The sequence below is a fragment of the Lontra canadensis genome, unplaced genomic scaffold, assembly GCF_010015895.1.
Source record: "Lontra canadensis isolate GAN:19392208 unplaced genomic scaffold, GSC_riverotter_1.0 scaffold43, whole genome shotgun sequence".
In the NCBI taxonomy this organism is placed as follows: Eukaryota; Metazoa; Chordata; class Mammalia; order Carnivora; family Mustelidae; genus Lontra; species Lontra canadensis.
The window spans coordinates 3,646,526-3,674,127 of record NW_022631037.1 but is presented as its reverse complement, the minus strand read 5'-3'; the positions used below and the strand labels follow the sequence as shown (position 1 = coordinate 3,674,127).

Below are 27,602 nucleotides of genomic sequence, written 5' to 3'. Positions count from 1 at the left end.
CACTTTGTTCATAGGTCAGAAGACTCAACGTTGTTCACATGGTCCCAATTGTTTGTTGTGTCTCAGTGGTGTCCCGGCTTTCAGAGTTGAGAGTCCCTCCCAGGCAGGGTAGGTGAGGCTGCTGGTGAGGGGGAGGGCTTTGGGGGAGAGGGATGGGGCCCAAGGTGCCACACTTGGGGAGCTCCTTACCTGGGCAGTGATGCTTCTTGCTGTCAACGCCCAGAGCACCACGTGGTCTCTGACCCACACCACCCCTCCCACCCTTCTAGCTAAGGGCAGACACCCTCACCTTTGCCCTTGCGCCCCTGGGGAGGAAGAACGTGCAACAGCCCATCAAACCTACTTGCTCCCCACCTGGAATGTGGACTCCTCAAGCTGTCAGCAGCACCAGCGTGGGATGGGGGGTTCTAGGCTGGGTCTGCATCTCCTCTAGGCATGGAGCGATGTGCAGGTCTCCCACACACACCCTGCTTTGCAGATCTCCCACACATATCCTGTCCTCTCTGGACTCCTGCTGTTCTGGTCTATTAAAAGCGCCCCCCTCCGACTTTCAGGCGGAACTTTACGGTTGGCTTGCTTATCTGGTTGGTTTTTCTTCCATCTATCGTGGCTATGCCTTTGGCACAGGAAAGTCAGCATGATGGGGTTTGATCAGTGGACTGCCCTGGGACCTGAGCCTTGTCTTGGGTTTCACCATCCCCTGGCTGGATCTCTGCCTCCTGCCAGGACCCTGCCCCAACTCCAAACACCTGGCCCTGCCACCAGGGACTCGGGAGGCTGCCAAACCTGTCTTCTTCAGAAAAGAAACCCAAGCACGTCTTGGTCATCTTGGTGTTGGTTGGTTTTGCCCCAGTCATCCTCAGAAGTAACTTCCGGGTTCTAAGGTCAAGTCCAAAGCTCAGCATGACCCACCTCTCCAGGTGTCCTTTGCCCCAGGTAGAGCCCAGCATGGGTTTTGTGAAAATAGACTTTATTATAATAAAATGTCTTTTTAAACAAATGCCCCCACCATTCCACACCCCTGGAGACGGAGGCAGGGGGTGGGGGTTCAGTCGAATGATCTCCCACCACAGTGAAGGAAACATGCAGAGACACTCACCCGGCCGCAGGGTTAGAGGGGTTGGTGAGGGTCAGGGTGGAGAGCTGTCTACCCCACTCTGAACAGGGGATGTATGAAAACACCTGCATAAATCTGTCCTCTTCCCTAGCCCCCAGACTCTGACAGGGACCAGAGGAAAATGATGCAAAAGAGAAATTGAATCCGATGAGCAAAATAAGGCAAACCCAACTCCTGCTTTCCGCCCTGCTGGCCCCCAGGTCTTTGAGGGGTGGGGCACACAGGGGTCAGGAGGTCAGGTGGCAGGGAGGAGGGGTGGAGCGCTATGGAGCGGGGAAGGCCCGCTTTGGCATGGCCTTTCTCCTTCCCGGGCCTGTGCGGTAGAAGCGACGTGGACGAGGCTGGACCGCGGCACTGAGTATGTACATATATACAGGGTTCTGCCCCGCCGGCCCCTGGGAGGAGGGGCTCCAGGGAATCCAGTGCAAACTTGCCTTCAGGGGGAGGAAGACTGAACGGGATAGCCAGAGCCATCAAGAGGAGGGAGGACCAAAGAAGGGACTAGCAGAATGTGGTGGGAAACTAGGCTGAGGTGGGCGGACTGGGAGTCACAGGTCCTGGTTGTGACTGGGGTGCTCAGCCACCCTGACCAAGTTTCTTCCTCATTCCGCGGCTCAGTTTCCCCTCCTGCATCCTTGAGAACCAGCTCTGACCTTCACCGAGTGTCTGATTGCCGTCCAAGTGCCACAGTGTCAACTCAGAAGAATGGGCTTCCAGGGCCTTCCCTGCCCAGTGATCTGGGGGCCCCAGGTGCTGCTTCTGCCTGCAGGCTGGGCCACAGCATCACTCCGTCTTCCCAGAGCCCAGTTTCCTCAGGAGCTGCTTTCCCTTGGAGAGGAGACCCCACACCTTCTCGCTTGTGCCCTGTGCACCCCCCAGTTGAACCATGGGGAAGCTGCCAGGGCCAGGGGCCCAGGGCCAGCCTCTGGGCACCGGGGGCCCTTGAGTTGAATGGGCCCAGTCCTGGAAAACGAGAGAAAAGGGGCAAAGTCAGGGACTGACTCCCTGACCCAACTGAGTGCTTATAGCCCTCTGCATCACAGACTCTGGTCAAGAACCACAGTCCCCACCACCCCACCCCTGCCCGGCAACAGAGCTCAGAGATGCGAATGTGTGCGATGCTGCTGAGGGAGCGCTGAACCGGGAGTCAGAAGGGACAAGGTCCAGATCTGCTTCCAGAGCCTGGGCAAGGCCTTCCCCTTCTCTGGGTCATCTCTATAGGGTACTGGGCTGACAGAGCTCCAGAGTCCTTGGACCTGCCCCTTGGGATGGGTGTCCCCAGTTCCCCCACGTCAGCCCCTCGCAGCAAAGGGAGCAAGGACCAGGACCACTTAGGCACAGCCACCCGCCCCGTGGAAGACAGTTCTTGTGCCGCCTCACAGACATCAGAGGTGGACCCCTGACCCCGTCAGGAAGTGGAGGCAGTGCCCACTCCCTAAGGAGGAGATGAGGACTGTTCTTTAAATGGTCTCTGAGAGGGCTGCAGGGGGCCTGGGCCAGAGGGCATCATTCAGGGCCCCTCACGAGCTCCGGAGGCTGCCATGCCGCCTCTGTTAGCATTTCTCCCTTATGAAGCTCCTCTGGACTCCACTGGCAACCACGACAGGCTCCCCTTGGTCCAGGCCCACCCGGACCGTGCCATTAGGGGCCTAAAGGACGGGGTGAGTAAATAGGACGGCCACCAGGATGCCTCCCTATTTCTGCTCCCCATTCTGACATCCCTACTGTGACCTCCTGCATCTTGGCCAGCCCATGTGTTCCCCACCCCTGCCCCCGACTCCCCTTCCTCAAACCGCACCCCCTACTTGCCAGAGCCAGCCACTGGAGCCCAGGCCAGAGGCAGGGGAGCTGGTTGCCCAGCCTGGGGCCACTCGACCCAGGGCTCTGATGATGTGGCAGGGCCTGCCCACAAAGAGGTCTCTTGGCACCTAGAAGTCTAACCGTCTACTGCTAACCAGCCAGGGCTGGTAGCCAACCAGGGAGCCCCGGGTTCTTCCCACTCCTTCCCAGGGCTCCTTCCGTAACATCCCAGGAGGGAGGGGTTGCTGGGGAAACCACTGAACTGGGTCTCTGAACCCCAGAGATGGGGGTTATCTATGGATTTTGTTTAAGCACCCCCCACCCCACCTTTTATTCCCTCCAACAGAGAAAATTGAGAATTAGAAGTAAAATCATGCATCTGATCCCCCAACAGGACATGAAGCAGAGGACAAGGGCAGAGAGACTATTATTACCGGTGACATTGCTGTATCATGCTTCAGTCACCAATAATAATCACAATATTATAACACCATAGTCATATGGTGTCATAATATACTGAGGAGTCACGATATGGCTCTGACACAATCTTCTATAGCTGCAGGAGCTATAGAACACGAGCGGTCCACTAACACGGGGCAGGGAATGCTAAAATGACATGTATTCCTGTTAACAGCTGGCACTGCTGGGAGTAAAGGCAGGGGGAGGGGACGATGATCCTACACCCAGATCTGGCTCGAGGCAAGATCTCCCTCGCGCATCCCCTGGGAGAGAGAAGAGCCAGGTTGGCTCCAGAAAGCAAGACAAAGGAGCGCTATCTGATGATGGTGATGTAAGGGACAGGGACTCACAGGAACAGAGGGGGCCAGCCCCCCACTTACACGTTGCTCTCTCTATATATCTATCTCCATCTAGCACTGGACTCGTCTCCTCCTCGTTCTCTGAAGAACAGGGAACAAAGAAGGAGATGGGTTACGGACTGACTCACATGCTCCCTGCCCAGGCACCAGGTCACCCAGCTCTCACGAACTGGAACTCTGCACAGCCTCTGCCTTTGGAAATCCTGGAGATGGGAGTGCAAGGTTTCCGGCTGGGGCCTGGCCTCCTCCCCCACTCCCTGCCTTGTGAGACTGGAACGTAACTGTATTCCACCCACTGCAAGGAGAAGGAGGCTCTAGGAACAAGGACCCGGGATGCTGGGCCCTGCTGGGCAATTGTCTTTAAAAGGCACCTGGGAGGGAGACAGACCTGACAGGGCGGGAAGTTCCCTGAAACCCAGGCTATGACTAGCTAGAGGTGTGGGGGCTGGGGGTCCTTTTCCACAAGGTCCCCTCACCTACATCAGCAAGGGGGTGTGGGCAGCTGGGTCAGATGGGCCAGGGGTCAGGGTCACAGCCATCATTCCTCTGCAGAGAGGGGCACATACTGGGATGGAGCTGGCCCTGGCTGGGCTCTCCATGGCGGTTTCAGCCTGGGCACAGTGCTCATCTGCTCCCCTCCCACAACACGGTCCTGGTCCCCCCGCCCCACCACTCTGGCAGGGTACAGCCCCAACTGCTGAGCTGGGAGCCCAGCTCCTCACTGACCTGGCTCTCAGCCTGGGGTGTCCCAGACTCCCTGTCGGAGCTGCTTGCCTCAGGCCCAGGGCCCTCCAGGAAGTTGGATGGAACCAGGCCCCTCTGTCCATTGAGTTCCCCCTGGGGAGGAGATGCTGGTGAGACTGGAGCCCAGGAAAGAGGCCTCAGCCTCACCCCCTTGGCCCCGGAGCCCCTGGGGAAACAACATGAGATCGATATCATTGTCACGGGCAGTGACTCAGCCCATTTTTCCGGGCTTCCTTCAGGAACCCTACCTCATCCCCTACCCTAGCTCTGGGAAGCCCTCCCTGAAAGGGCGGGTGAGGGGCATATGGCACACCCCCCATCCCAATGTTCTCACATAGTAGAAACCATCATCGTCCATGTCCCCGAACACAGTAATGATGTCCCCAGCCCGGAAGGGTAGCTCTGCCTGTGGAGAGCCCAAGAGGAGGTGTGAGCCCTGGGCAGGCGCTGCCACCACCCCCTTGGCTGGGCTCCCTCTGTGGGTCCTCACCTCCACGTCCATGTTGGGGGAGCTCTCCCGGGGGTTGTAGTCAAATGCAGCCACCATGGTTCGGGGAGATTTCAGGCTGGCAGAGGAGACGTGCTGGATGTGGCCTGCAGAGGGAAAGGGGGAGAGGCCTAGGGACTCTCTCTGGACTGCCCCCTACACCATACTGTCCCCCCATACTGGAGGCCTGCTGACCCCCTATTCACCACCTCTCCACTAGCTGCAGCCCCTGGCGGGAGCCCAGAAGCACCACCCAGCCCCACATCTTTCCCAGTGTCCCCAACACAGGACCAGCCCCTCACCTGCACAGGGTTGGGCAGCGCTGTCCGCCTCAGCTGTGGGGAGAACATGCGAATGAGTCCTGCCCCTTGCTGCCCTCCTCATCCCAGACTGGGGATGGACCGGGGCAGGCAGTGTGCCCAGTGTCACACAAAATGTTCCGAGAGCGGAGCCAAGCTCTTTGGGTTTGGTAGTGAACTAAGACCCAGGAAAGGTAAGTGACTTGCTCCAGGCCAAGTAGAATTTGTAGTCAGGTGCGATCTGGAGCAGAGGTCCCAGCAGACCGCTCCCTGCTCCCATTAAAAGGGAGACCCCCAGTGGAGGGAATGGATGTGGATGAAGGTCTGCCCTAATTCCTTTTACCTGCTCAAAACCCCGCCTGTCTCCCCAGAGAGCCCAGCAGTGCCCCTCACCCCCACTTATCCCCACAGGCCCTGAGGGAGAAGGGGGTCTCACCCACCTTTCTTGGAGCGGCGAGGCTTGGGGGGAGGCCCAGCTGTGCGGGCCGTAGCGTAGACAAAGGGACCATTCCCTGATCCAGAAAGGCAAGTATATGTAAGAAAGGAACTGAGGCAGGGGAGGGGGAATAGGATAGCGACTCTGGAGTCTCCTCTTTGATCTGTGCCTGGGTTCTTGTGCTCAAGTCTCTGAAGGGCATTCCTCTCCCATTCCCAAGCTCCAGCATGTGAACTACGTGGCCCAGCCCCTCTGCAGCAGACCCCTGCTCCATGTGGCAAGCGCACTGCTGGGGCCACACTGGCCTTGGTCTCTACTGGATTCTGCACGGATGAGGCTCCCGGCCACCCTGGACATACAAATTGCTCAGGAGGGGCTGGGTTGGAGGTGGGGGGTGTAGGAGAGGTAGGTACGGGACGGCTGCAGGTCATACCTGAGCCTTCAGAGAGAACATCTGGGGACAAATAACCACGCTGGAACAGCTGCTGTCTCTCCACGGGGCTGTCCACAGCCACCTCGGCCACCATGTTGCAGGGGACGTAGCCCACGCGGCCGTCACCCTCACCGCGGTAGAAGCCGTCGGCATCCTTGTCCCCAAACACCTGAAGGAGAGACCCGTTGTCTCAGGAGGCCAGGGCAGCTTGCTCCCTGGGGCCCAGGCCCTGAGCCCTGCAGCACCCCACTCAGGATTGCAGAAGAACGCTCTCCCTTGTGCGGGCTGTGAACCAGGAAACGGGGAAAGAACTAAGAATAAGGATCAGAGGGATGAGAGAAGATGGCCCTTTTCACAGGCTCGTCACTCACTGTCTGCACATCTGTTCCCCCAGCCCACCCCTGACGAGGTCTCTGTAACCTCAGAGCAACAGCAAAAAGCTTTCCACAAATATCTGGAGACCAAGCAGAAACTGTACGCTAACAGTTAGCGGTTATGAGCCTGTGCTGTGTGTCGGGCAGCCAATGTCCTCTGTGTGTACTGAACCTGAACCTGACCCTCGACCGCCTCTGTGAGGCAGACGTCACCATTATCCCCATTTTACCAATGAGGAAACCAAGTCCCAGAGCAGCTGGTTCATCTACCCAAGGTTGCACAGCTACAAGGAGCAGAGTCATCAGTTGGCTCTGGAAGCTGTGTTCTCACCCACACAGGCTAGGACACCTCCAGGACAGGAGAGGAGAGAGGACCGGGTGCCCACAGTAAGTCAGTCACCTTCAGGATCTGGCCCTCCCTGAAGGGGAGCTCCTCTTCCCCAGCATCGGGGTTGGGTGACATTGACACAGGGTCATAGTCAAACAGAGCCACGAAGACCCTGACAGGCAGGTCCCGGTAAACCAGCGCTTCCTCTGGGGGGCTCCTCAAAGGGGCTGTGGAGACAGAAATGACCATAAGCTCTGGCCAAAGGTTCAGGTTAGGAGAGGTCCTCTCAGCCCAGCCCAGCTCCCATCAGGTGCTCACCCAACTCAGTGGTGCGTGCCCTGGGGGCCTGGGGGCCTCTCCGTGGGGGGCCCCTCCGCCCAGAGCCATCCTGCCCTCTGGGCTCCCCAGTCTCTGTTGCCTGCAAAGAGAGGGCAACAGACAGCAGAAGTGAGCCGCTGGCGCACTGACGGGCAGTGCAGCAGGGGCAGGCCCCCGCGGTCGCTCCCCAGCTCCGCCCCGTAGCACAAGCAGCACAGCAGAGCAGGGGCACAACGTTCCTCTCCTGGAGCCTTGGCCAGGCTTGCGGAGACTTTGGACACCCCGGTAGTGGGAGGAGGGGCAGGAGGGGAGACCCTGGCTCCAGCCAGCCCAGCAGATGAGTGCAGTTAGAGGGCACTAAGGTCAGCTCTGAGAGCTGGTGGAGGAGCGTGAGAGAGGCAAGCCCCTTCTCAGGGTCAGTGTCCCAAAGACCTAAGTAACTAAGCAGAGAAAAGGGCCGCCCTGCCCACAGGCGGTGGGGGGCTGGCTGGTGGCAATTGGTGACTAGTGGTCCCAGAATATTGTGCGTCCCAGTTCCGGTCAGCAGAAGCAGCAAAGCAGTGGAATGTGGGTGGGAGGAGGAAGGGGAGGGAGCCCAGAGGCCCAGCCCCACCTCTGCGGATGGAGGCGGCAGCGTGGAATGGGAGCGGCTGGTGGGCAGCAAGCAGAGCCACCAGGCGGCAGCAGGCAGGGGGCTGCCAGGGTAGGGAGTGGGCACGGACCCGGGAGGGCGGCTCCTTAGCTCTGCCAGTCGCACTGCGGCCTCTCCGCTCTGGCTCCCCCTTCTCCCAGACTGAAAGGCGTGGGTAGGGGTTGGGGCCCGAATTAGCCTTCAGAGGCCCCCTGGACCTTCCTGTGGGGGCTGTGCCCCAGGCCTCCCCATCTCCGAGAGAGCAGGAGCTGGCAATGCTGACGCCCCCGCTGCCTGCCTCCTGATCGTCCTCAGAATCATATTCGATGCTGATTTCCAAGCACTTGGGGGAGAGGCAGCTGGCCAGGCTAGATTCTGGGGCCCGGCCACGGGAGCACCTCCGGGAAGAGGGCAGCCGGCCTCTCCCACCAGCATCTGGCACACCCTTGGTCCCCTCGCCCACAGGGGGGCTGCCCCTCTCCCGTGTGGGGCCCGGTCGTCCAGAGGCCTGGGGCCCATTGCTGAGAAGTCGGCTGCAGTGTTCACGGAGATCTGGGGACCGCCTGCGGTTTGGGGGCTTCTCGGGGGAGCCACTTCCTCGCCTCCGGCTGGTTCCACCCACTAGTCCAGGCACGTCTTCCAGGCGGTCCCCAGCCCTGCAGGGCTCTGGTGACAAGGGACACGGGCCGGGTCCTCGAGGCTGACTGCTGTCACAGCTCAGCCCCAGTGCTGCTGGCTCAGGTGGGCCCGGGTTTCGGGAAGAACAGCTTGTCCCTGGCCTTTCCTCGTCTTCCTCATCCTCCTCCTCGTCTTCCTCGTCCTCCTCTTCCTCCTCCTCGGGGATGCTAAAAAGCTTCTTGCTGCAGAACTGCTGGAGGGGCAGCTCCAGGATCTGCTCCAAGATCTCCTCGTCACTGTCGGTCTCACAGAAGGGCTCAGGCTGGGACTGGGGCTGGGGTGGGGGAAGGGCAGCAGGGAAGAGAGGTTCGTGGGAAGAGGAGAGAGCTGTGACCTTTGTCCTCCAATGAGGGCAGGGGTTGCAGGGAACCCCATAGCCCTCCCTCAGCTTCCATCAAGGGGAAAGACCAGAGAGGGGGCTGGCCCGAAGCCCCACAGCACAGCCAGAGCATAGCCAGAGGAGGAACTGGGGAACATGCCCAAGGAACAGGCTGCCTGGATGCTGGGGCCTGGAGGGACAGAGCGACAGGGAGCAGGCTGCTCCTGTAACAGCAGAGAGGCCTCCCCAGCCCTCCCTGGAAGCTCCCAGCAGGGATCTCAGATGGCTGGGACTCTGCATGTGGTGGGCTGGAGCCTGAGACGGGGCAGAAAAGAACTCCTCATCCTCTTTCTTCCCAGGAAGGCAGAGGCCAGTCCTGAGCAACTTCCTATCAACTGCGTGGGACAGGGCCCAGGCCTCACACCTAGAACGTTGCTGGCACTCAGTGGTGGCTGGAGCAGCTGCTGGCACGGGGGGGTGAAAGGCCCCGGAACCCGAGGTCTACGGCCCACCAGCCCCTCCTCCCCCCATTACCTTGGCCCCATTCTCCCTGATGCTGTGGCCAACAACCTGCTTCTGGAAAGAACAAGTAGTAGAACCCAGCTCCTCTTCCTCCTCCTCCTCCTCTTCTTGAATGTCTGAGAGATCTGAGTTGCGACCATGGTCCACAAGGGAGTTCACCAGACGGCCCCCGAGCTCTGCTGTGTCCTCCCTCTGCGAGAGATGAGACAAAGAAGGGGAGAGGGAAGGGTGTGAGGAGGCACAGGGGGCTCTGGAAGGGTTGGCCCCAGCCAGAATGACAGGGGTCCCTTGGCAGAGGGAGAGAGGGTCATGTCCCAAATGGGAGGTGTGCACAGGGTGGGGCAGGGAGGTGTGGGGAGAAGAAGGATAGTAGCCAAAAGGAAGAGACATCTGGGAAAACGAAGTGAAAAAGCAGCAAACTTGGAGCGTAGACCAGAGCAGAAAATAAATAGAGAGGACCCCCCAGATTTGGGCTGGCAGAGGCAGGGAGGCAGGCTCCAATTCTGAGATGGCCCAGAGTGTCCCCAACCCCATACCTCAGCCCTGGGCTTCAGCCCAGATCCTGTGTCTCCTCCAAGGCAGGCCTCAGCACAGGTCACCTGCTGGGCCAATGCTCCCTGGTCGGAGCAGGGTGCCCGGAGAGCGTCTTCCTTGGCCAGTGACAAAGCTGCAGGGTCAGGAGCTCTCACGTCCCCAGTTGGCTCGCTGGCCCTCCCATCCTCTGAGGCACCCAACACAGCTGCCGCAGCCTCCTCCTGGAATGGCAGGCACTGAGAAAGGCCCCAAGCCCTAGGCCTTTCTCCCAATCTCCCCTTGCTCCCACCTCCCGCAGCATGGTACCTGAGAGCAAGATACTATGGGCTCCTCCTCGTGGGATCCTTTTGGTGTCTCTCTGGCAGGGGGTTCCCCAGGTGGCTCGCGAGTTCCACACGAGTCAGGGCGCCGGAGGGGTGAGCTGGGGTCTCCAGGCCCGGGGGAGGCTGGAGCAAGGGGTAATCTGGCCTCGGAGCCTGGCCGTGGTGAGGGGCAGGAGACGGTGGCTGGCAGGCAGGCTGCCACCAGGGCCGGGGGGACAGGAGCTGGAATGGAGTCGGTGGACTCGCCATGAGGCGACATGGTGCGCACGGTCACCTCCCTGCACACCTGCAGCAGCTGCAGCTGGGACAGCTCCACCAACACGCTGCCCGCCGTGGGTGAGGCCACCTCCATGATCTGCAGGGTAGAGGGGATGTAGCTGGGGAATGGAGGCCACAAGGGCCACATGTCAGGACACGAGGGTCGCAGTGGCCGTTGGCGTCCTGCCAGGCATTGCCCAGCGGCCTTGGTGTGTCTCCTCTCATTTAACACCACCGCTGGCCGCATGGCCCCGTTGGTGGCATGATTTTGAATTGTAGTCACCTGCTACCAAAGCCCGTGCCCTCAACCAATCTGCTGGCTCTGTGGCATCCACCTGCCGGGGGCAGGGCACCTGTGTGCCAGGCTGGGGAGACTCAGCTTCTGAGTGCGGCAAGGAGAGCCCCCCATCCTGTTCCCAGGGCACAGGGAGGCAGAGTCCCCAGGCCGTACCTTCTGTCCATCGGCATAGATGGCATAGCCTGTGACCCGGACGCCGTTGGAGGTGCCGGCAGCGTCGATGGTTACCGGGAGCCAGCTGATGACCACGATGCCAGGGGAGGGTCCCGGCTCAATCTGCACATCCAGGGGGGCATCGGGTGGGCCTGGCAGGAGGAGGGCACAAGACCCAGGGATGTGGGCACTCGCCTCGAGATAGCAGCCTAGTTGGCACAGCCCCGCCCCCCCGTTACGCCCACAGCCTGCCTCCTGGGTGCTCCAGACAGTCCAAGTCCAAGTCTGAGCCCCAGGCTGCCTACCTGCCGGGAGCGTGGTAAACTGCAGGGTGGCGGCCCACTGCTCTGGCCTCTCCCAGCCTGGTCCCCGGGACTCTCGAGGTGGGAGCTGAGCCTCTACTCGGGCCTGATAGAGGGTCCCAGGCCGCAGATGGCAGAAGGTGGCCCAGTAGGTGCTGGGGCGCGCAGGGGGGCACTCTTCCCCATTGAGGTAGACGGCATGGGCCAAGTTGCTGTTGCCGGGTACCCAGGTGATCTCGGCAGACGTGGCCGTCAATCGGTGGACCCGCAGCTGGCTAGGTCCCACCCCGGCTTGGGTACCCACCACCAAGCAACAGCGCAGAGGGTCAGAGCTGCCCTGGCTGGTCAGGGCCTGCACAGAAACATGGAGGGGCCTGGCCCGCAGGTCCAGGTTCTCAAGCACAGCCTTGGGGGGCACCCCTGGCCCCAGGGCCTGACGCAGCTCCCCATTCACGCAGATATGGTAGCCCCGTAGCTCCACACGCTCAGGAGGTGGCTCCCAGGCCAGCACCACACTGTGGGCAAGCTGCCTGAGTACCACCAGGCTGCGGGGGTAAGGCACAGCAGGGGGCCCACCCAGGCCCTCAGGCTGGGGGCTCAGACTGAGCTCGTCCCCTGCAGCCTCATCCTCAGGTCTGGGCTGGCTGCGGCCCCCACTGCTCTGGCCCCCGCTACTGCCGCCACCCCCTCCTCCGCTCAGGAAACTGAGTTCGGGGCCTGAGCTGTGGGACAGATCGGCCAGCTCCGGAGGGAGGGAGGTCAGGAGGTCATCGTCGGACACACGCTCTACAAAATTGGAAGGGACCAGGCCCCTTCGGCCATCCATGAGCTCCCCTGGCAGAGGGAGGGCAGGGAAGGGGAAGACAGAGAGGAGGTAGAGAAAAACCAGTCCAGTAAATGCATTTTAGCTTTGGTTAGTGCATGATCTTAAGCATTTGACTCAAATCAACATTTATCTGTGAGCACTTTTTAAAAGACAAGAATAGTCAACAGTATGGAGTTCTTGCTAATATTCCCAGGAGCGATAACAGCCCCGTGAGAGAGGACAGCGCTTCTTAAATTTTAATGCACATCGGAATTGCCTAGAGATTTGTTAAAATGCAGATTCTGACTTAGTTAGGTCTGGGTGGGGCTATAAGTCTGCATTTCTAACAAGAGCCTAGGCGGTGCTAAGCTGTAAGAGACTATCCCTTTTCTGGGACACACCGTGGCTAGGCAAAAGGTCACCATGTCTGCAACTTGCTTTTACCTCATTTCTCTTTTTTAACCTACAGATGGAGAAAGCAAATATGACAAAATGTTAACAACTGTTGAATCTAGGTGGTGAGGATATAGGTGTTCACCATATCATTCTTTCAACTTTCAGTGTGTTCAAAAACATTCCTACTACAAAGGCCGAAGGAGTGGGGACGGGGCGCCCTTCAACTTCCCTTCGTGGAAAACTGACCTCCTTGAAGCACCACCTGGTCAGGGCAAGGGAAGGAATTCTAGGGACAAAAGACCTAAGTGCTAGAGAAGATTCCCCTGCGGGTTCTAGAAGAGATGAGGACCCACCTCGGGCTGGGGGCCTAGGAGCATGACTGGCGGCCAGTTCAGGAAGTGACCCAAGATAGGTTCTGTTACCTTCTGCACGTTCCCCTGAACACGTGACAACAGAGGGATGCCCAGGAAGGAGGAAACTGGGCACACAGCGTGTCATGTCACAGCTAATTCGGGAGAAGGGAGAGGGCTCCCAGGGAACAGACAGGCTGGGGGCTGCTGGGCCTTATTTGGAGGAAGGGGAAGTAGGGGCCTGAGCTTAAGGAAAAGGGTGTGGAAGAGGAAAATGGGTCTGAGCATCAGGAGAGCCAGTGAGTTTCCCCAGCCTCCTCACTCTCTGCTCATGCTAGGAGTGAGAACATAAGGAAACTTGAAGAAACAACAGTGCCTTCCAACGACTTTGATACTGTAAGTGCTTGGAGTGGGTCGACTGGTGACCTCCCCCAGACATGGCCACATCCTAATCCCTAGAGCCTGTGGCTGTGACCTTATTTGGGAAAAGCATCTTTGTAAATGTAATTACGTTCAGCAGCTTGAGGAGAGATTGTTATAGATTACATGGATGGGTCCTAAATCAAGTAACAAATGTCCTTCTAGGAGACGCACAAAGCAAGACACTGAGTGAAGAGGAGGAGGCAATGGAACTGCAGAGGCAGAGACGGGGTGACGTAGTCACAAGTCAGGGAACCACCAGAAGCTGGGAATGGGGAACGGAGTCTCCCCAAGGGCCTCCAGAGGGAACGGGGCCCTGCCAACACCTTAATTCAAATGTCTGGCCTCCAGGAGTGTGAGAGAAAGCATTTCTGTTGTTTTACGCCAGCCAGTGTGTAACCTGGTCTGGCAGCCTGAGGACATCAGTATAAGCACTGACACTAAGAAACGGGATGAGAAAAGTAGGAGGCTTTGCACCAAGCAGATCCACTGCCCAGAAAGGCTGGTGCTGGAGCCCCAGCCAGAGCCAGGTCCCAGTTCCCAAGGCTTGAACCTCGGGCAGCGGTCCAGGCGGCACCAGGCATAGACAAAGCCATCACTTAGCTAAGTCTCTCTTGGGGGTGGAGGCAGGGGTAGGGGGTGGGGAGAGGGCATCCTGGGCCCAGCTGTCTCCAGGCCTTTAAGTCTATCCCAGATGGAATAGTTCCAATTCTAATAATTTGTGGTTAGTTACTATTTTGTGTTTTGGCTGCCCCTCTCCAAGAGAAGGTATGGGCTCTGAGTTTTTTCTTTTTTTTTTTCTTTTTTACATTTAAGAAGTGTTTTTTTCTGGGAAATATTTAATCCCACTTCTGTTATGCACATCTCTGGGGAGTTCAGCTCCTCACCATTATTCACGGCAGCTACTCAGGGACCAGCCTCTGGGCCCGGGGAAGGCATGCTGAGCAGGCTCGAAGCCCTGGCCTTCCAAACCCCAAGCTTTCAGCCTTGAGGATTCAGATCTGGCCTCTTTCCTAAATCCCCATCTGTGGTTATGGCCCTCCCCCTGCCCTGCCTACACCACAACCCAGGTTCGGCAGGCATAGCGTCGTTCTTCCTGCCAGGCAGTCAGGGCTACCTGGGGAGTGTCCCGAGACCGTTTCTTCAGCAGGCCCTGCCCTGGTGTCCAGTCAGTCACGGGGCAGCTGCTCCATTGCCTGAGCTCCCAAAGAGCCCTGGAGAGCTGCCGTGAAGCCCATGCCCCGCCTGGGCCCGGACACCTGTTGACTAGTTCCTAACTCTGTTTCCTGGACTCTGGACCCTCATTCCTCCTCCTGACACGGGCTGCTGAGTCCAGCGTCAGATCTACGCCACTCGCCCGACTCTGACATCACTAGAGTTAGGCACCACCCAGCCCTGTCCGGTAGCATAAAAGCAAATTGAGCCTGAATTCCCTGTGACGCCATCCATCATGCGGACGGCGGCAGGCCCCATCCTGCCCTGCTTGGGGCAAATCTGCAGCCAGACCAGCTGCCCCCTTGCCTAGGTCCCTTCCCCAAGGGTTGCCTTTTAGCAAAGTCGGAAAAGTTCTGGTGGGCTGAGCAGGCTGGGGAGAGGGTCTGGGGCATGGGGTGAGGGGTCTCTGGGAAGAACAGCTTGAAAGCAGGGGGACGGACACAACAGCGCTGCTACCATCCTACCTTCAAAAAAGCCATCCTCGTCCATGTTGCCGTAGACGTAGATGTACTCGCCAGCAGTAAGAGGAAGCTCTGCCTCTGGGTTCTCATTGGGGCCCTCGAACGGGTTGTAGCTGTTGAAGGAGGTGCGGAGAAGGAAGAGAACCTACAATCCGTCTTCGTGTCCCGTCTCCTCTCTCCCATTGTATGAGGTCTTTATGGTCCCTTGGTGGTCCACCATGAGCCAAGGAGAGCGCTCGCTGTGCCCACCCAGTCCAACTAGGCTGGGAGGACACGTCCAACAAGGACCCCCGTACCACTGCCACTACCTCCAGAGGCCTCTGTCTTCTTCACCTGGTCCTTTCCTCCCATGCACCTGAAACCCTAGGGAAATGGGGAGCAGGGGGAGGCACCCACCTGTAGCGTGCTAGGAAGACCTGGATCCTGGCTCCTCCCCGGCTGCCCTCGGGTGCTGCTGGGAGCAGGGAGACACTGTCTGCCTCCAGCTCCTCCACCTCACTGGCCGTGTCCACCTGTGAGCAAATAGAAGGGGCCAGTCCTCTTCAGGACCCAGGGCCAATGGCAATGCAGGCAGGTTTCCAAGATGAGCCAGAGGACCCAATGCTTCAAGAAGGGATAGAGAGCACATGCCAGACAAGGCCAGAAGCAATAAACCCTGATGTTTTCTGAATCAGCACCTGGGCCCACAGGTCCTGGCAGAGCCCCACTGCCCTGGCAAAGGGGAGTGAGAATAACCTGGATCCCTCCTGAGTTTTGGCCTCTATTGCATGGGCCCAGTAAGGTTGCTTTCCCCATCTGAGCAGAAGCCAGCCAGCCACACCCGTGTGGGGTGGGCGATCAATGGCAGTTTGACTCTTTAAGGGAAAAACACAGCAAAGCACTCCAACTGGGGAGAGCTGGAGGCAAGGAGAGAGAGGCTGAAAAGTCCTTGCAAGGAGGGTCCTGAGCCGGGAGCAGGGAGGCCCCTCCAACAACACCGCCAAAGACTGCACTGTCCTCCTTGCCCACAAGGGGGCAGTAGAGGCTGGGCTGGTTTATACCGGGTTCCACAACCACAGACAGCAGGGCCGCTCCTGTCCCCCAGCGCCACCATTTCTGAGGTTTGGGAGGTAGAGAGAGGGACAAGGTGATCCAGCACTTGATAATAAATGTGTGCCCTGCAGTAGTGCTCTTCCGTTTATTTTCTCATGTAATCCTCACGACAATACTACAAGGCAGGTTTTATTAGATCCCAAATCCTGACAAGGAAACCAAAGCCGAGAAAAGGTCAGAGACTCGCCTAAAACAGAGCTGGGATGGGAATCCCAGAACCTGTGCTCTTTCCCACACAACCATCTGCTTGTGCCTCAGACACTTGCATGAACAGTCTCATTATACGGATCCTGGCGCCGAAGTGTCTCCCCCCTCCATCCAGCTCACACTCTGGGGCCTCTCTGAGCCCCGGAGGGGTGGAGCTGGGCAGCCCCTAAGTAGGGCCTGCAGGGACCCTGGAGGGCAGGGCAGCCTCCACCTGAGCTTCCTGCCCTTCAAGGAAGCCACAGGCCCTTCTCTCCCAGGGCCTGGCTCTACTTCCTAACTGGCGACCCGTGGCCAGTAGCCACCCCACTCCTGGGGACACCAGAGGAGGATAGGACCCCCCACCCCCCCGGCCCCTCCGCAGCACTGACCTCAGGCGTGGGGCATGACTTGGGGCTGTTGTGGATGGATTCGGAGCGAGAGGAGTTGGAGAGGGACTCTGCCTTCTTGGTCGTCCTTCGGGAGACCCCGGTAACAGTGGTGGGGACAGGCTCAGAAGACTTTGGGGTGCAGCGCCCAGGGGAGCCCGGAGGGAGATCAAGGTCTAAAGAGAAGATGGCACGTGGTCTGTGGCCTGAGGAGGGACTAGGGAGCAAGGGTGGGGCCGCTCGGAGAGGAGGGTCAGGGCCACCATAGCCATGGTTCTAAGAGGGAAATATTTGGGGGAAACCTACTACGTGGAGATGGTGGTGCTTTACATATATTATTTCACATGATCCTCAGCGCAGCTTGATGAGGCGCTCTGAATTTTTCCGTCTTACGGCTTAGGAAACCAGAACCCACAGAGGTCTAGCAGCATGCTCAGAATCACGTGGGCTGACAAGTGAGAGGGGCCTGGGGCCCCTGGGTCGGACTGACTCCTGGCCCAGCTCTTTGCAAGCCCATACTGCCAGCTGCTGATTCCTAGGGTCCAGCTCCAAGCCTTGACTGCAGAGTCTTGCTGGAGGAGAGGAGCAGTGGCCAAAATGCCTGGCCAGACTCCAGAAGAGCCTCTCCTAGGAGCTCATTTCTCCCCCATCAAAGCTTTGTTCTAGCCAGGCCTGGCTCTAATTTGCTGTGTGACTCTGGGTGAGTTGTTAGCCTTCTCTGACTCTGAACACTCTGCTCCATACAAAAGCTCCAGGCCTGGGGATTCCAGACTTATATCCCTGGGGTCCACCTTACCTTTGGGGCCAGACCCGCGGCAGGGCTGGGGAGTGGAACAGCAGCAGGGGGGTGGGAGGTGGTCCCCAAGGGTACTGTAGCCCAGGGCAGAAGTGAGTAGATCCAAGGGGCCGGGGTGCAGGCGGAAAGCTTGGAGCTCCTGTGCCAGGAGGCTGAAGCGCTCTGTTTGGGTGCGGCACTGCTCCTCCAGCTCTCGAACCCGGACCTGGGCCAAGACCTCCCATAAGCTACCAGGCCCAGCCAAGCGGCCGGTCCTATCCTGTGCCCTGTCCACACAGAAGGAGCCCACACCAGGCCTCAGCTCATATCCACCCAGCCCTAGGCCTGGGCACCAGCCCTCAGCCTCGTGGCCCCACTGCCTTAATAGTGAGGGTGAAATGCCAGACCTGTTGGGGGGCCCGCCTCCCACTCCAGGCAGTGGGACTTCCTGCTTCCAGCTGCTTCTAGGCCAAAAGGAATAGCACCCACTCCCCACGCCACTGCCAGTCCCTCCTCAGCTCTGCGGCTTGTCACCTTCCCACAGTCAGTGACCCAAATCCCTACCCTCAACCCCCCACCCCCACACACAGGAGCTAGGGACATCTTTGTGGCAGGAAGGAGCCATTTCTCAAAGAATTTTTCTCAGGTTTCAGGAGCATCCCAACATTTGGGGCCTCTCCCCTGGCCAAGGTCAAGAGGAACATGGGTTAGACTGGTGATGAACTTCCTCGGGGTCTGAGAGGCTAGGTTTTAGAGGAGGGACAGCCTCGTGTCTGCCAGGCACTGTGGCAGGTCTGGGTTGAGGAGGTGGCCCCCCGCCCGTCTACGCGTTCTTGGGTCCCTGCTACCAGTCACACCCTCCTCTGTTGGACCTGAAAGCTGGGGCCACTTGGACCTGAGGAAGGAGACGTAGCTCAGCCAGCCTGGAGAGGTGTAGGGGAAGGGACAGCCCAGGGAGGATGGGGGGGGGGAGGTGTACCTGCATGGAATCCAGGGTCGACTGTGGCAGGAAAGGAAAGCACAGAGGATAGGTTAGAATGGCTCACCCTGCGAGTCGCTGCGCAGAGAGGGAGGGAGGGAGGGAGAGAGGGCCCAAGTGGACACTACCTGGTCGGCTCCCTCGACTGACTGGGCAGTTCCTAAACGGAAGGATATTTCAGGGTGAAGGCAGCCTCTGGGGGTGGGTGGCAGTGGGGGAGACTGCTGCCCCCAGACCCAAGAGCCCCTGCCCAGCTGTGCCCTTGCCCAAAGTAGGCCAATGGTGGAGGGGGTTCCCAGGGCTCTGGAGCGTTTAAGGGCCCTTCCTGCAACCCCACCCCCCACACACACACACCTCCCAGAGTCCACTCCAGCTCTCCCTGAACTTCCCTGCCTTCCCCCCACGCTGGTGCTGCCGCTGGCCGCCTGCAGGGACCCTACCTCCAGCAGCTGCACGGCCCCTTCATGTTCCCTCTTGGCTTCTGCCTGGGCCTGCATGGAGGAGGAGGCAAAATGTGGGAGGGGAAGGATGAGGAACAGGGGACAGGATAAAGGGAGAGGGATAGAGGAGGGGCAGCAAGGGCAAAGGGAGGGAAGAAAGAGCAGAAAGGTTGGGGGAGGAAAAGAGGAAAGGGGAGCTGGGAAGGGGAAGGCTGAGGGTTCTTCCCCCCCAACACCAAACTCCCACCCCGGAACCATACCTTAGGTCAGAAGGTAATGGTGTCAAGGAGAGGGAGGCCTGATACTGCTTCTCTCTTTCTGGGACATCCACCCTCTGGGTTTCTCTCCTACCTCTTGGGACGCTCCTTCTCAGTCTCCTTCACCTGCTCCCTGTCGTTTGCCCTTTTGGAATGTTAGGGTGCTGCAGGGCACAGGGCTGGGCCCCCCTTACACTCTTCACTCTCTCCCAAGGGGTCCCATCTAGTCACAGGACTGGACACGTCAATGACTCTACAATCTTCATGACCAGCTTCCCCAAGATTCCAGACCCGTAGGTCCATCTGTCTACAGACACGTCCACTTATATGTTTTTAACACACAACCCAAACTTAGCCTAAAGCGAAGTCAGAACTCAGTACTCCCTAACTCTCACATCTGTGGCCCCTTCATCCTTTGCCTCCTCAGGCCTGTTCCTCAGGGGCTACTCAGCAAATGGCTGAAAAGAGCAGGGGCACTAAGAGAATCCTATGGAGTCTTGTCAGTTCTAGGTCCAAAATATATTTCAAGTCCTCCCCCTTTCCACCTGCCCTGCCTGCGCCTTAGCCCAGGTGGACATCCTTTCCCACCTGCTGCAGCCCTGACACCCGACCGACCACCTGCCTCCTCGCCCACTCCCCCAACCCCTACACTCCATAGAGCTGCTCAAGTGATCTGGCTTTTGCCTATTCCCATGGTTCTATTCTAGCCACACTGCTCTGGCCTCACACTCCTTCCTGCCACAGGACATTTGCACTTTGATTCTCCCACCTGGAACACTCTTTGGCGGGCTCCTTCTCAACCTTAAGGTATTAGAGGCCTTCCCTGCCGCCCTCTCTAAAGTGACCCCTGGCCCCATGCCGGTCATATCCCTGCTGGGCCCGTCAGTGACGAGGGTCATCTCACTCGAGCATCTGCTTATTTGTTGACTGGTCTGGGACCTGTTCTTTCCCCACCACTGTCGCCCAGTGTCTGGCACAGAACATGGCACTCAGTGAGTGCTCAGTAAATGCTCACTGGATGAGTGGACGACTGAGGGCTCCAGCGGCCTCCCAGCCCTCCCTGCCCCCTGCTCCCACCTGCTGCAGCCTCCGGACCTCCTCTTGCTTCTCCTGCAGGCTGAGTCGGGCCTGCTCATGCTCCACCTCCAGCTGCTGCCTCCGCTGGGCCACCTCCCGCATGTGCTGAAAGACAAGAGGTCAAGGCCAGGGCCCTCCTCCACTGTTCCTGTAGCTCTACGATGAGAGAGCCTCAGACCCTACGGGTTCCAGTACCCTCTGTTAAAAAGGAAACCGAGGCCAGAGAAGGGCAGGGGCTGGCGGCACCAGGACTGGACCTCAGACCCCAGTGCTCCACACAGGGCACATTCGACCGTCCCATTTACTCCTTGTGCCAGGGACGGAGACCCTCCCCTGATCTCCGCTGCCTCCTCACCTTCAGCACCTGCTCCAGGCTCTCCAGCTTGCTCTGCAGGCCCTGGCTCTTGCGAAGGGCCGAGTCCCTCTCCTGTGTCACCCCCAGGAGCTGGCCCCTCAGCTCTGCATTCTCCCACTCCACCTGGAGAAGGGGCAGGGGCAGGGAGCCAGGTGTGTCGGCCTTGTCCCGGCAGCTCCCTCGCCCGGGGAACAGTGCCCTTCACACTCGAGCCCAGTGTGGCGGGGAGAGGAGATAGCTCCTTGCCCGGAGACCAGGGTTCCAGCAGAAGCCCAAGCCCCATGGCCATGGGCAGAGTGGCTACCTGCTCCTTCTCTGTGGCTCTCCCACTGAGCCGAGAGTTCTCCTCCACGAGGCGGGCATTCTCGTTCTGGGCTTCTCTCAGCTGCAGTTCCTGAGAGACCGGGGGAGCTCTGGGGAGGGGGCTCGGTGCCCACACACCTCCTCACCCCACACAGAGGACCTGGCCCTCCCAGACAAGGCCTTCCTCCCCCACCTGGACCCTGTGCCAGGCAGGGCAGAAGAGCCCCGAAGGACAGGAGGAGTGAAGGCAGAGCTGAGAGGGAGCCCACCACCTGGCTGGCCTCGGGGAGGCCCCTGGGAGCTTACCAGCTCCTCACATCTCCTCTGCTTTTTCCGGGCTTCCTGTTCCAGACTCTCGCATTTCTTTCGCTTCTTGCTGAGCTCTGACTCCTGTGGGGTCAGAACCAAGGGCTCCTCATGTGGGAAGGCAGACCTGCCCACAACTGGTTGCCTCGAGCCCTTGACCTGGGACTTACCAGCTGCTGCACCCTCTGCTGTCTCTCAGGCTCCCCTAGGACAGCGGGTGGGTTCTCCACATCCTCCTGGGGCGTGGCCTGGAAATGCCCAGGGATGGGGGCTGGCACCTGAGAACAGGGCCCCAGGGCAGCCCGTCCCCCTGCCCGGCCTATGTGTGGCAGGCTCCCACCCCATCTCACAGCAAAGCCATCCCTGCTCCAGAAGGGAGGGCGACTGCTGCCTGCACACAGCTCCGGCTCAAGGGGGAGGGCAGAGGCGGCACCCCTGTGTCCTCTAGACATACTGCTTCAAGATCCTGAGACCCGTGTGTGCCCTGGGAGATGGGTCCCTTATCCAGGCCAAAGCTTTCCCTTTTTAGCTTCCAACAGCAGCCCTGCTCTGCACTCAATAACCGTCCCGTGTGTCCTTCAGTGGCTGGTAGAGAGCTAGGAGAACGCCCGGCGCCCCCAGGGATGTGGTGCTCCCTGAGCTAGGAATCCTGCACCATCGGCGCCCCGGCTCTGCCTAGAGCACTGCAGGCCGGGCCAGACCCTCTTCCTAGCTTCCCCCAAGCCCGCGGCGCCGCACCTGAGTTTCTCTGTGACTCCAGGGGAGGGCAGCTCCTGGCGGGAGGGGCCTCTCGCTCCCTGGGCCAGGCAGAGGGGCAACACCTGTGCAAGAAGCGCTCCACGCCCGGAGGCCTTGGTCGCTGTGGAGCCCCTTCTCCCACCCCTCTTGCCAGAACGAGGGGAACCTGGGTGCCGCCCAAGTAGAGAGGATGGAGAGGAGCCAGACCTCTAAGTTCTGGGGGTCCGGAGTGGGGTCCCAAGCCCTCGCGACAGCAGCTGCCGAAGCCCAGCACCCAGGGAGGGTCGCCCGTACCTGGAGCCGAGGCGGATGCACCGCCGCCCCCGGGGGGTCGAGGCCGGGCCTGGCGGACCAGGCCGGTGCTGAAGGGGGCGTCCCCGCGCTAGGGCGGCGGCGGGAGGCGGCGGCGCGGGCTGGGCCCCGGGCGGCTGCCAGGGCAACCGGGGATTTGCGGCCGGGCCATACCACTGGCGGCGCGGCAGGGGCGACGGGGCGCAGGCCTGCGGAGGGCGGACCCCGAATGGCCGGGGTCGGCGCGGCGCAGGTACCGGCGACCCTCCCCTCCGGGGTCCGGAAAGCTCCCCCGGGCCTTCGGAGAGCGCACGCCACTGGCGGGTCCTCGGGGCTCTGCGCGCCGGTGCCGGGGGAGATGCCGGAGCCCCCCCCATCTACAGACGCCCCCATACTTGCCCCCGCGCGGGAGCTCACCTCTCCCGGGGCCCCCGGGGCGGGAGCCCCTGCTCTGGCTGGGGCCGCGGGGCCGGGGGGCCGGAGCGTCCGGGTCGGCTCCTGCTGGTTGCGCAGGGCGATCTGCCTCTGCAGCCGCAGCACCTCCCGCTGGGACTCGCGCAGCAGGCGGTCGAAGTCCCGCACGTGGAGCCACTGGGGGCCCTCCTGGGGTTGGTGGGGACAGGGAGGGGAGTCAGGCCTAGCCCTGACCGCCCGGGGCTAGAACCCGCCCTCCACCTTGCTGGAGGGGCTCCGACGCGCGGAAACGTGCAGACCCTCCCCTGCGTACATGCCTGGTCATAGGTGCATGCGTATCCGGCCACATGCTTCCGCGAACCCGTGTGCAGTCACGGTAACTCATTTACTGGGCACTCACGGTGTGCCCGGCACTGTGCTAAACGCTTTGTGAACATCGCTTCACGCAAGTGTGAGGTATGTGTGGATTCATACAGCGAGACCCGCAGGCATACAGCCCGAAGCCTGGAGCACAGAGATTCCCAGGTCTGGGACTCGAGGCTCCACCCCCTTCGGTTCAGGCTTCTTCTCCCCGCTCCCACCTGGGCCGTTGCCAGGGGAACCTACTCCCCAGCAGCTTCCACCTTCCTGCTTCATTTGCATCTCATCAACATCTCGTCCACATCCCACAAGCTGGGCAGGCGGCCCCCGTGTAAGGCTGATCGGGAAGGGGTGACCGGGCCTCGCACCTTGCCAACCAGGGTGAGCCTGGCCTGCAGCTCCCTGCACTCCCGCTGCAAGGCAGCGATCTGCTTGTCCTTAGCCAGCAGGGCGCTGGCTGTCTCACTGAGGTCCCGGGCTCGCTGATGGGCCAGGGCCTTCTGGCACAGCTCCAAGCTGGCCCCAGGTCGGGGCATGGGGGCACTCACCTGGCCAGAGGAGGGGTAAGGCCAATGGTCATCTGAGGATTGGGACACATCTCCCCTCCTCAGCTCCTCTCAACGGAGGGTTAGGATGAAAACCTGGAAGTGTGGCCTCCTGCTTCCCCCCGTGTTTGGGGCTTTAGGGAAAGGCTAGCCTCACTTGACTCCATCCCAGCAAATCCTCAGACAGGACTGAGAGGGTTAACTCCACATTCTAGTTGAGGCCCAAAGGATGCTGCTAATTCAGGGCTGCCACTGTCATGGGTCTTCATCCCTGCCCCCACCAGCTCTGCACCCAGAGATGAGCTCAGCGGGAGGCTGCAGCCAGCACCAGCACGTGGTAATCCAGAAACCTGCTCCCTGCCTCTTCAGGAACTCCCCGCCCAGCCCTTCCCTTCCTCCCGTAACTCCAGAAACACTCGGCCTCCCAGCCAGCATTTGCTCTTCCTACCCCTTGGCCCCCCGGATTCCTGCTTCCTGGGTGTTAGGAGTCCACACCTCCTAAGGCCCACTCCCTCAGACCTGGTCGGGCTTTCCTCTCTCCCTGGTCACCCGACCTCCATCCATCAGCCTCCCAGCCTCACCACCTTCAGGTTAGTCTCCTGCAGCTTCCGGGCCCTCTCCTCCAGGCGCTTGGCAATGACCGCCAGCTCGGCATTCTTCCGCTTCAGCCTCCGCACCTTCTCCTCTGTCTCAGGGAAGCTGCTCTTCCTCTGACAAGGGGTCAGCCAGAATTGGGGCATGTTGGGAGCACCCCCACAGACCCAATCCTAACTGTCCAGGACTTGGGTTAGACCCCTGGGCTCACAGTGGGGTACTTGGCAACTCTAGATTGGGGTTCACCCTCTCTGGATCTTGGGATCATATCCCCTCCAGGTAGCCCTCACTTGGAGGGAGAGTTTATGGGATGGGGAGGCTGCTGAGGCAGAGGGCTGGGGTGTCTGAGTCTGCCTTCCCCCAGCTCCAACCAGGACTCAGGACTTGATTTCCAAGCCTCACCAGCATCTGATTTTCCTCCTTAAGGATGGCACAGCGCTGCTGCAGCTCCCCCAAGGCCCTCAGCAGCTCCAGATCAGGCCTGTCCCCGCAGCCAGTGTTCAACTTGCCCTGGCACAGGGAAGGACAGGGCACGGCACCTCAGGAACACACCCTCCCTAGCCAAAGCCCTCCATATGGAAGCATCCTGCCTGCCAGCAGTCTAGGGAGACATGGAGATGAAAGATTCTCCCCCTATGTCCCAGGCCTTTCAGAGATGAGCTTAGGAGGCCCAGAGGGGGCCCACACTGGCCTCCTCCATCCCTGGTCCCCTCTCTGCTAGTCCCGAGTTCTTTCCATCTTTGCCCATCTCTTCCTGGGAAATGCCATCTCGAGTTCCCAGCCCCACCCCTCCAGGCTCTTTATGGACCCTGTGTCCCCTTCCTTCCCCCAAAGCCCTGGTCCTTCCATCTTCTATAGGAGGTTGCTCACATCTACCTCAAGCCTTGTCCTACCTGACTCAGACCAGCACTGAGCCCCATCCCCTGAATCTGCTTCCTCTGAACTCTGAGTCCACCACGCACCTCCACAACCCCCCCCCCCCCCCGATCCTCCAGCCCCCAAGGACAGAGACTCTCAGAGGATACATAGACCATCAGAGAGAGAAACCCCAGAAGGAAGGGGTAGGGGCAAGACCAGATGCAGCAAACAGGCAGAAAGTCAGAAGGACAGACACGGCAAAAAATGGAGCCCCTGAGATTCCTGCCCAGTGAAGGCATGCCACACAGTCACAGAGGGACCCCCAGACAGACAGGCCAGGAGAGGAGATGCGGGCCGTGGGGTGGCATATAGTGCCCAGGCTGGAGGGCGTCATGAGAGGCCCCACCACGTAGACCCCAGCCCTGCCCAGCCCCCGTACCTTAGGGAGAGCCTCCACCTCCTCGTCCTCCCGCCTTGGGCAGCTGGGTCTGGAGCTCACTGCTTGGTGCCTCAGGCCGGGCAGCCCAGTTTTGGTTCCTTCGGGGTCAGTGCCCCCCATCGCCCTGGGGCTCTGGGCTCCCTCAGGCTGGGAGCTCTCCTCAGGCTTCAGCTCTCCACCCTGCAGAGCTGCTGGAGTGTCGGCAATGCTTAGGGTCGTGCCTCCGGGGTCGCTCCCCTGGCCCAGAGTCCAGCTCTGCCAGGCGGGCAGGGCCCATGGCTCCATGGCTCTGGGGTCCCCCAGCCGTGGGAGGGGTGTCAGTTGCTCCATGATCCTGCCGAGGGGCCCCAGGACCCAGGCCGGGGGACATCACCCAGCCAAGCAGAGGCGCCGGCGAGGGTCATGCCAGGCCAGATCCCCTCTTCTCTGAGCTCCTGGCTTCACCGAGGCTCCATCCGAGGTTGGCCGTTCTTCCTCACCCACAAAGGAGGCTGCAGGAGTCGGAGCTGTCAGAGGCGAAGCTAGGGGTAGGCGAGCTATGTTTGCTCGCGGCTGTGTGTGCGCGGGTGTGTGGAGGAGCGAGGGTGTCCCCGTGGGGGCAGGGAGGGTGTGCAGAGGCCACCAGCAGCAGCGCCTGGGGGAAGGTTGGCGTGTGTCTCCAGCTTGGTGTGTCCGGGGCAGCACTGCCCTGGATGGGTTTGGAGGATGGATGCCCCCGCCCGTGTGTGTCGGGGTAGTGGTTCTGTGTGTCACTGTCTGTGCCTGTTTCAGAGTTACCAGTTGTTTCTCCGTGTGTGTGTGGGTGTCTGTGTTGCAGGGCTGTGGCAGCGTGTGACGCTGTCACTGGTTGTATCTGAGCAGCTCAGTGCTGTGCAGCTGTGTGCATCGGTGTCATTGTGTGTCCGTCAGCGTCTGCGTATCTGGCCATCCATCACGACCCTCAGCCTGGCTGGGGTGTGCAGGAGCTGCAGGGGTGATCCTCAGCCGTCCGCTGTGGTCCTTTATCTCCTGCCCCTCTCTGCTGCTGCTCTCCCACTCGCTGGGCAGTCGGCTGGTCCTAAGGAGGCCTGGGTCGGTGGGCCGCTTGCCTCATAGTCTCTGTCCCTGCTGGCCTCAGCTCCGGGGACTGCAGGGGTCCGCTATAGCCCAGGAGCCCCGAGATGGTGGGCACAGAGGAGGGCCGAGCCTCAGGATGGGGGGGGGGGGTTGAGCAGGGGAGAGACAGCCCTCCCCTCCCCCTCCCTGTTTTCTCCCGCCCACCAATAGGAAGTCGGCTGCTAGTTTCCATGGTGATGGCGCTGGACTGGTGGGCTGGACCAGCAGGCAGGGTCGGGACAGAGGGAAGAGCTTCTTCCTCACGGGATCCCAGCCCAGTACTCCCCCCACCCCCTACATGTAGCCTCCCACCCTTCGTCCCCACATGCCCCCGCACCGTCCTTGTACAGAGGGGAGGGGCAGCAGACGGTCCTCCCCACATCGACCCCAGCCCAAGACCAATAGAGACAGAGACCAGGTGGTAAAACAGATAGATAGAGCCAGCCATGGAAAAGGGTAGGTATAGAAAAGATGGGATTTGAGATGAAACAAAGAGAGAGAGAGACCGAGAAATTAGAAGAATGAGAAGGAAGACAGAGACAGAGGGAGAAAATGGAATTGCTTCGGCTCCCTCCTGGCAGACTTCATTCTGGGGGCAATCTGGCCATCTTGGGCCAGCCAGGGAGACCTCAGACCTGTCGGGATGGCTTTGCCTGAAAGTGTGAGGAAGTTCGTCTTCTATCTAGCCTCGGTCTTTGTGCCATGGGAAGATGGCATGTGGGGACAGAAGCCTAGATGAATTCTCCAGAGACAGGGGTGTTGGGAATGGCCTTGGGGAAGGAGGCCCTGTCCCCTCCAAATGTGGGACTAAGTCCTCCTGCACACAAGCCGGCCTCCACCCAGGTAGGGGGCCCTCGTGTGGTGCCCTGGGGAACAGCAGCTGCAGCAAGGGGCCCCAGAGTCCCCCGACTGTGGGATCCACCCAGGCAGGAGCTGATGAGACTGCCTGGGTGGAGGAGGTGGTATCCTCACTTCCTTACAGTAGTGTGTACATCAGTGTGTGCCCACGGTGTGGATCCTGCTGTTGTATGCATTTACAGACTAGGCATGTATTTCTCTCCGTACACACGGGAGGGGGCTGCTGTACACAGAAACACGTATGTGTATGTGTGTGTTATTATGTCTCTGTGTGAGTTACAGCACGTATGTCACAGGCATGTATACGTGTGCCGTTCTCAGACATTTCACAATATATAATGACACACTTTCGTGCAGTCACGTCAATATGTGTAATGACAATGACATGATTTTATTTACATCCTTGTATTTAGATACCCCACCGAGTAGCTTCTG

At 60.0% G+C, this 27,602-nt stretch overlaps 1 protein-coding gene across 11 annotated transcripts; it reads right to left on the bottom strand.

Annotated features, from left to right (window-relative positions):
• Positions 1-951: 951 nt before the first annotated feature.
• Positions 952-26,393, bottom strand: TSPOAP1 (TSPO associated protein 1). 11 transcript variants are annotated; one of them, XM_032871961.1, is made up of 32 exons: positions 25,215-26,393; positions 24,320-24,427; positions 23,905-24,033; positions 23,147-23,326; positions 22,422-22,607; positions 21,146-21,223; positions 20,976-21,059; positions 20,671-20,760; positions 20,367-20,489; positions 20,012-20,116; positions 18,678-18,728; positions 18,238-18,258; positions 17,280-17,484; positions 16,487-16,659; positions 15,216-15,331; positions 14,823-14,932; positions 11,176-12,006; positions 10,871-11,022; positions 10,145-10,516; positions 9,841-10,059; positions 9,317-9,496; positions 7,877-8,737; positions 7,155-7,254; positions 6,909-7,063; positions 6,135-6,303; positions 5,706-5,777; positions 5,269-5,301; positions 4,970-5,073; positions 4,814-4,885; positions 4,462-4,572; positions 3,757-3,816; positions 1,967-2,080 (listed from the first exon to the last, which is right to left on the bottom strand). In XM_032871961.1, exons 1-31 carry the CDS (start codon positions 25,542-25,544, stop codon positions 3,787-3,789), a joined length of 5,550 nt encoding a protein of 1,849 aa, XP_032727852.1. In that variant the 5' UTR covers positions 25,545-26,393; the 3' UTR covers positions 1,967-2,080; positions 3,757-3,786. The 11 variants fall into 11 exon arrangements, 10 of the variants coding, with proteins under 10 accessions (XP_032727847.1, XP_032727851.1, XP_032727848.1 ...); XR_004384306.1 differs by having other exon boundaries at positions 2,004-2,080; positions 3,727-3,816; XM_032871956.1 differs by lacking the exon at positions 3,757-3,816 and having other exon boundaries at positions 952-2,080.
• Between the last annotated feature and the right edge of the window lie 1,209 nt (positions 26,394-27,602).

Coding starts and splice junctions, on each gene's coding strand:
- TSPOAP1 (XM_032871956.1), bottom strand. CDS start 25,544: ATGGAGCAACTGACACCCCTCCCACGGCTGGGGGACCCCAGAGCCATG. Junction 9,497..9,840: donor GGCTGAAGCCCAGGGCTGAG/GTATGGGGTTGG, acceptor CATCTCTCGCAG/AGGGAGGACACAGCAGAGCT. Junction 4,573..4,813: donor ACGATGATGGTTTCTACTAT/GTGAGAACATTG, acceptor TCTCCTCCCCAG/GGGGAACTCAATGGACAGAG.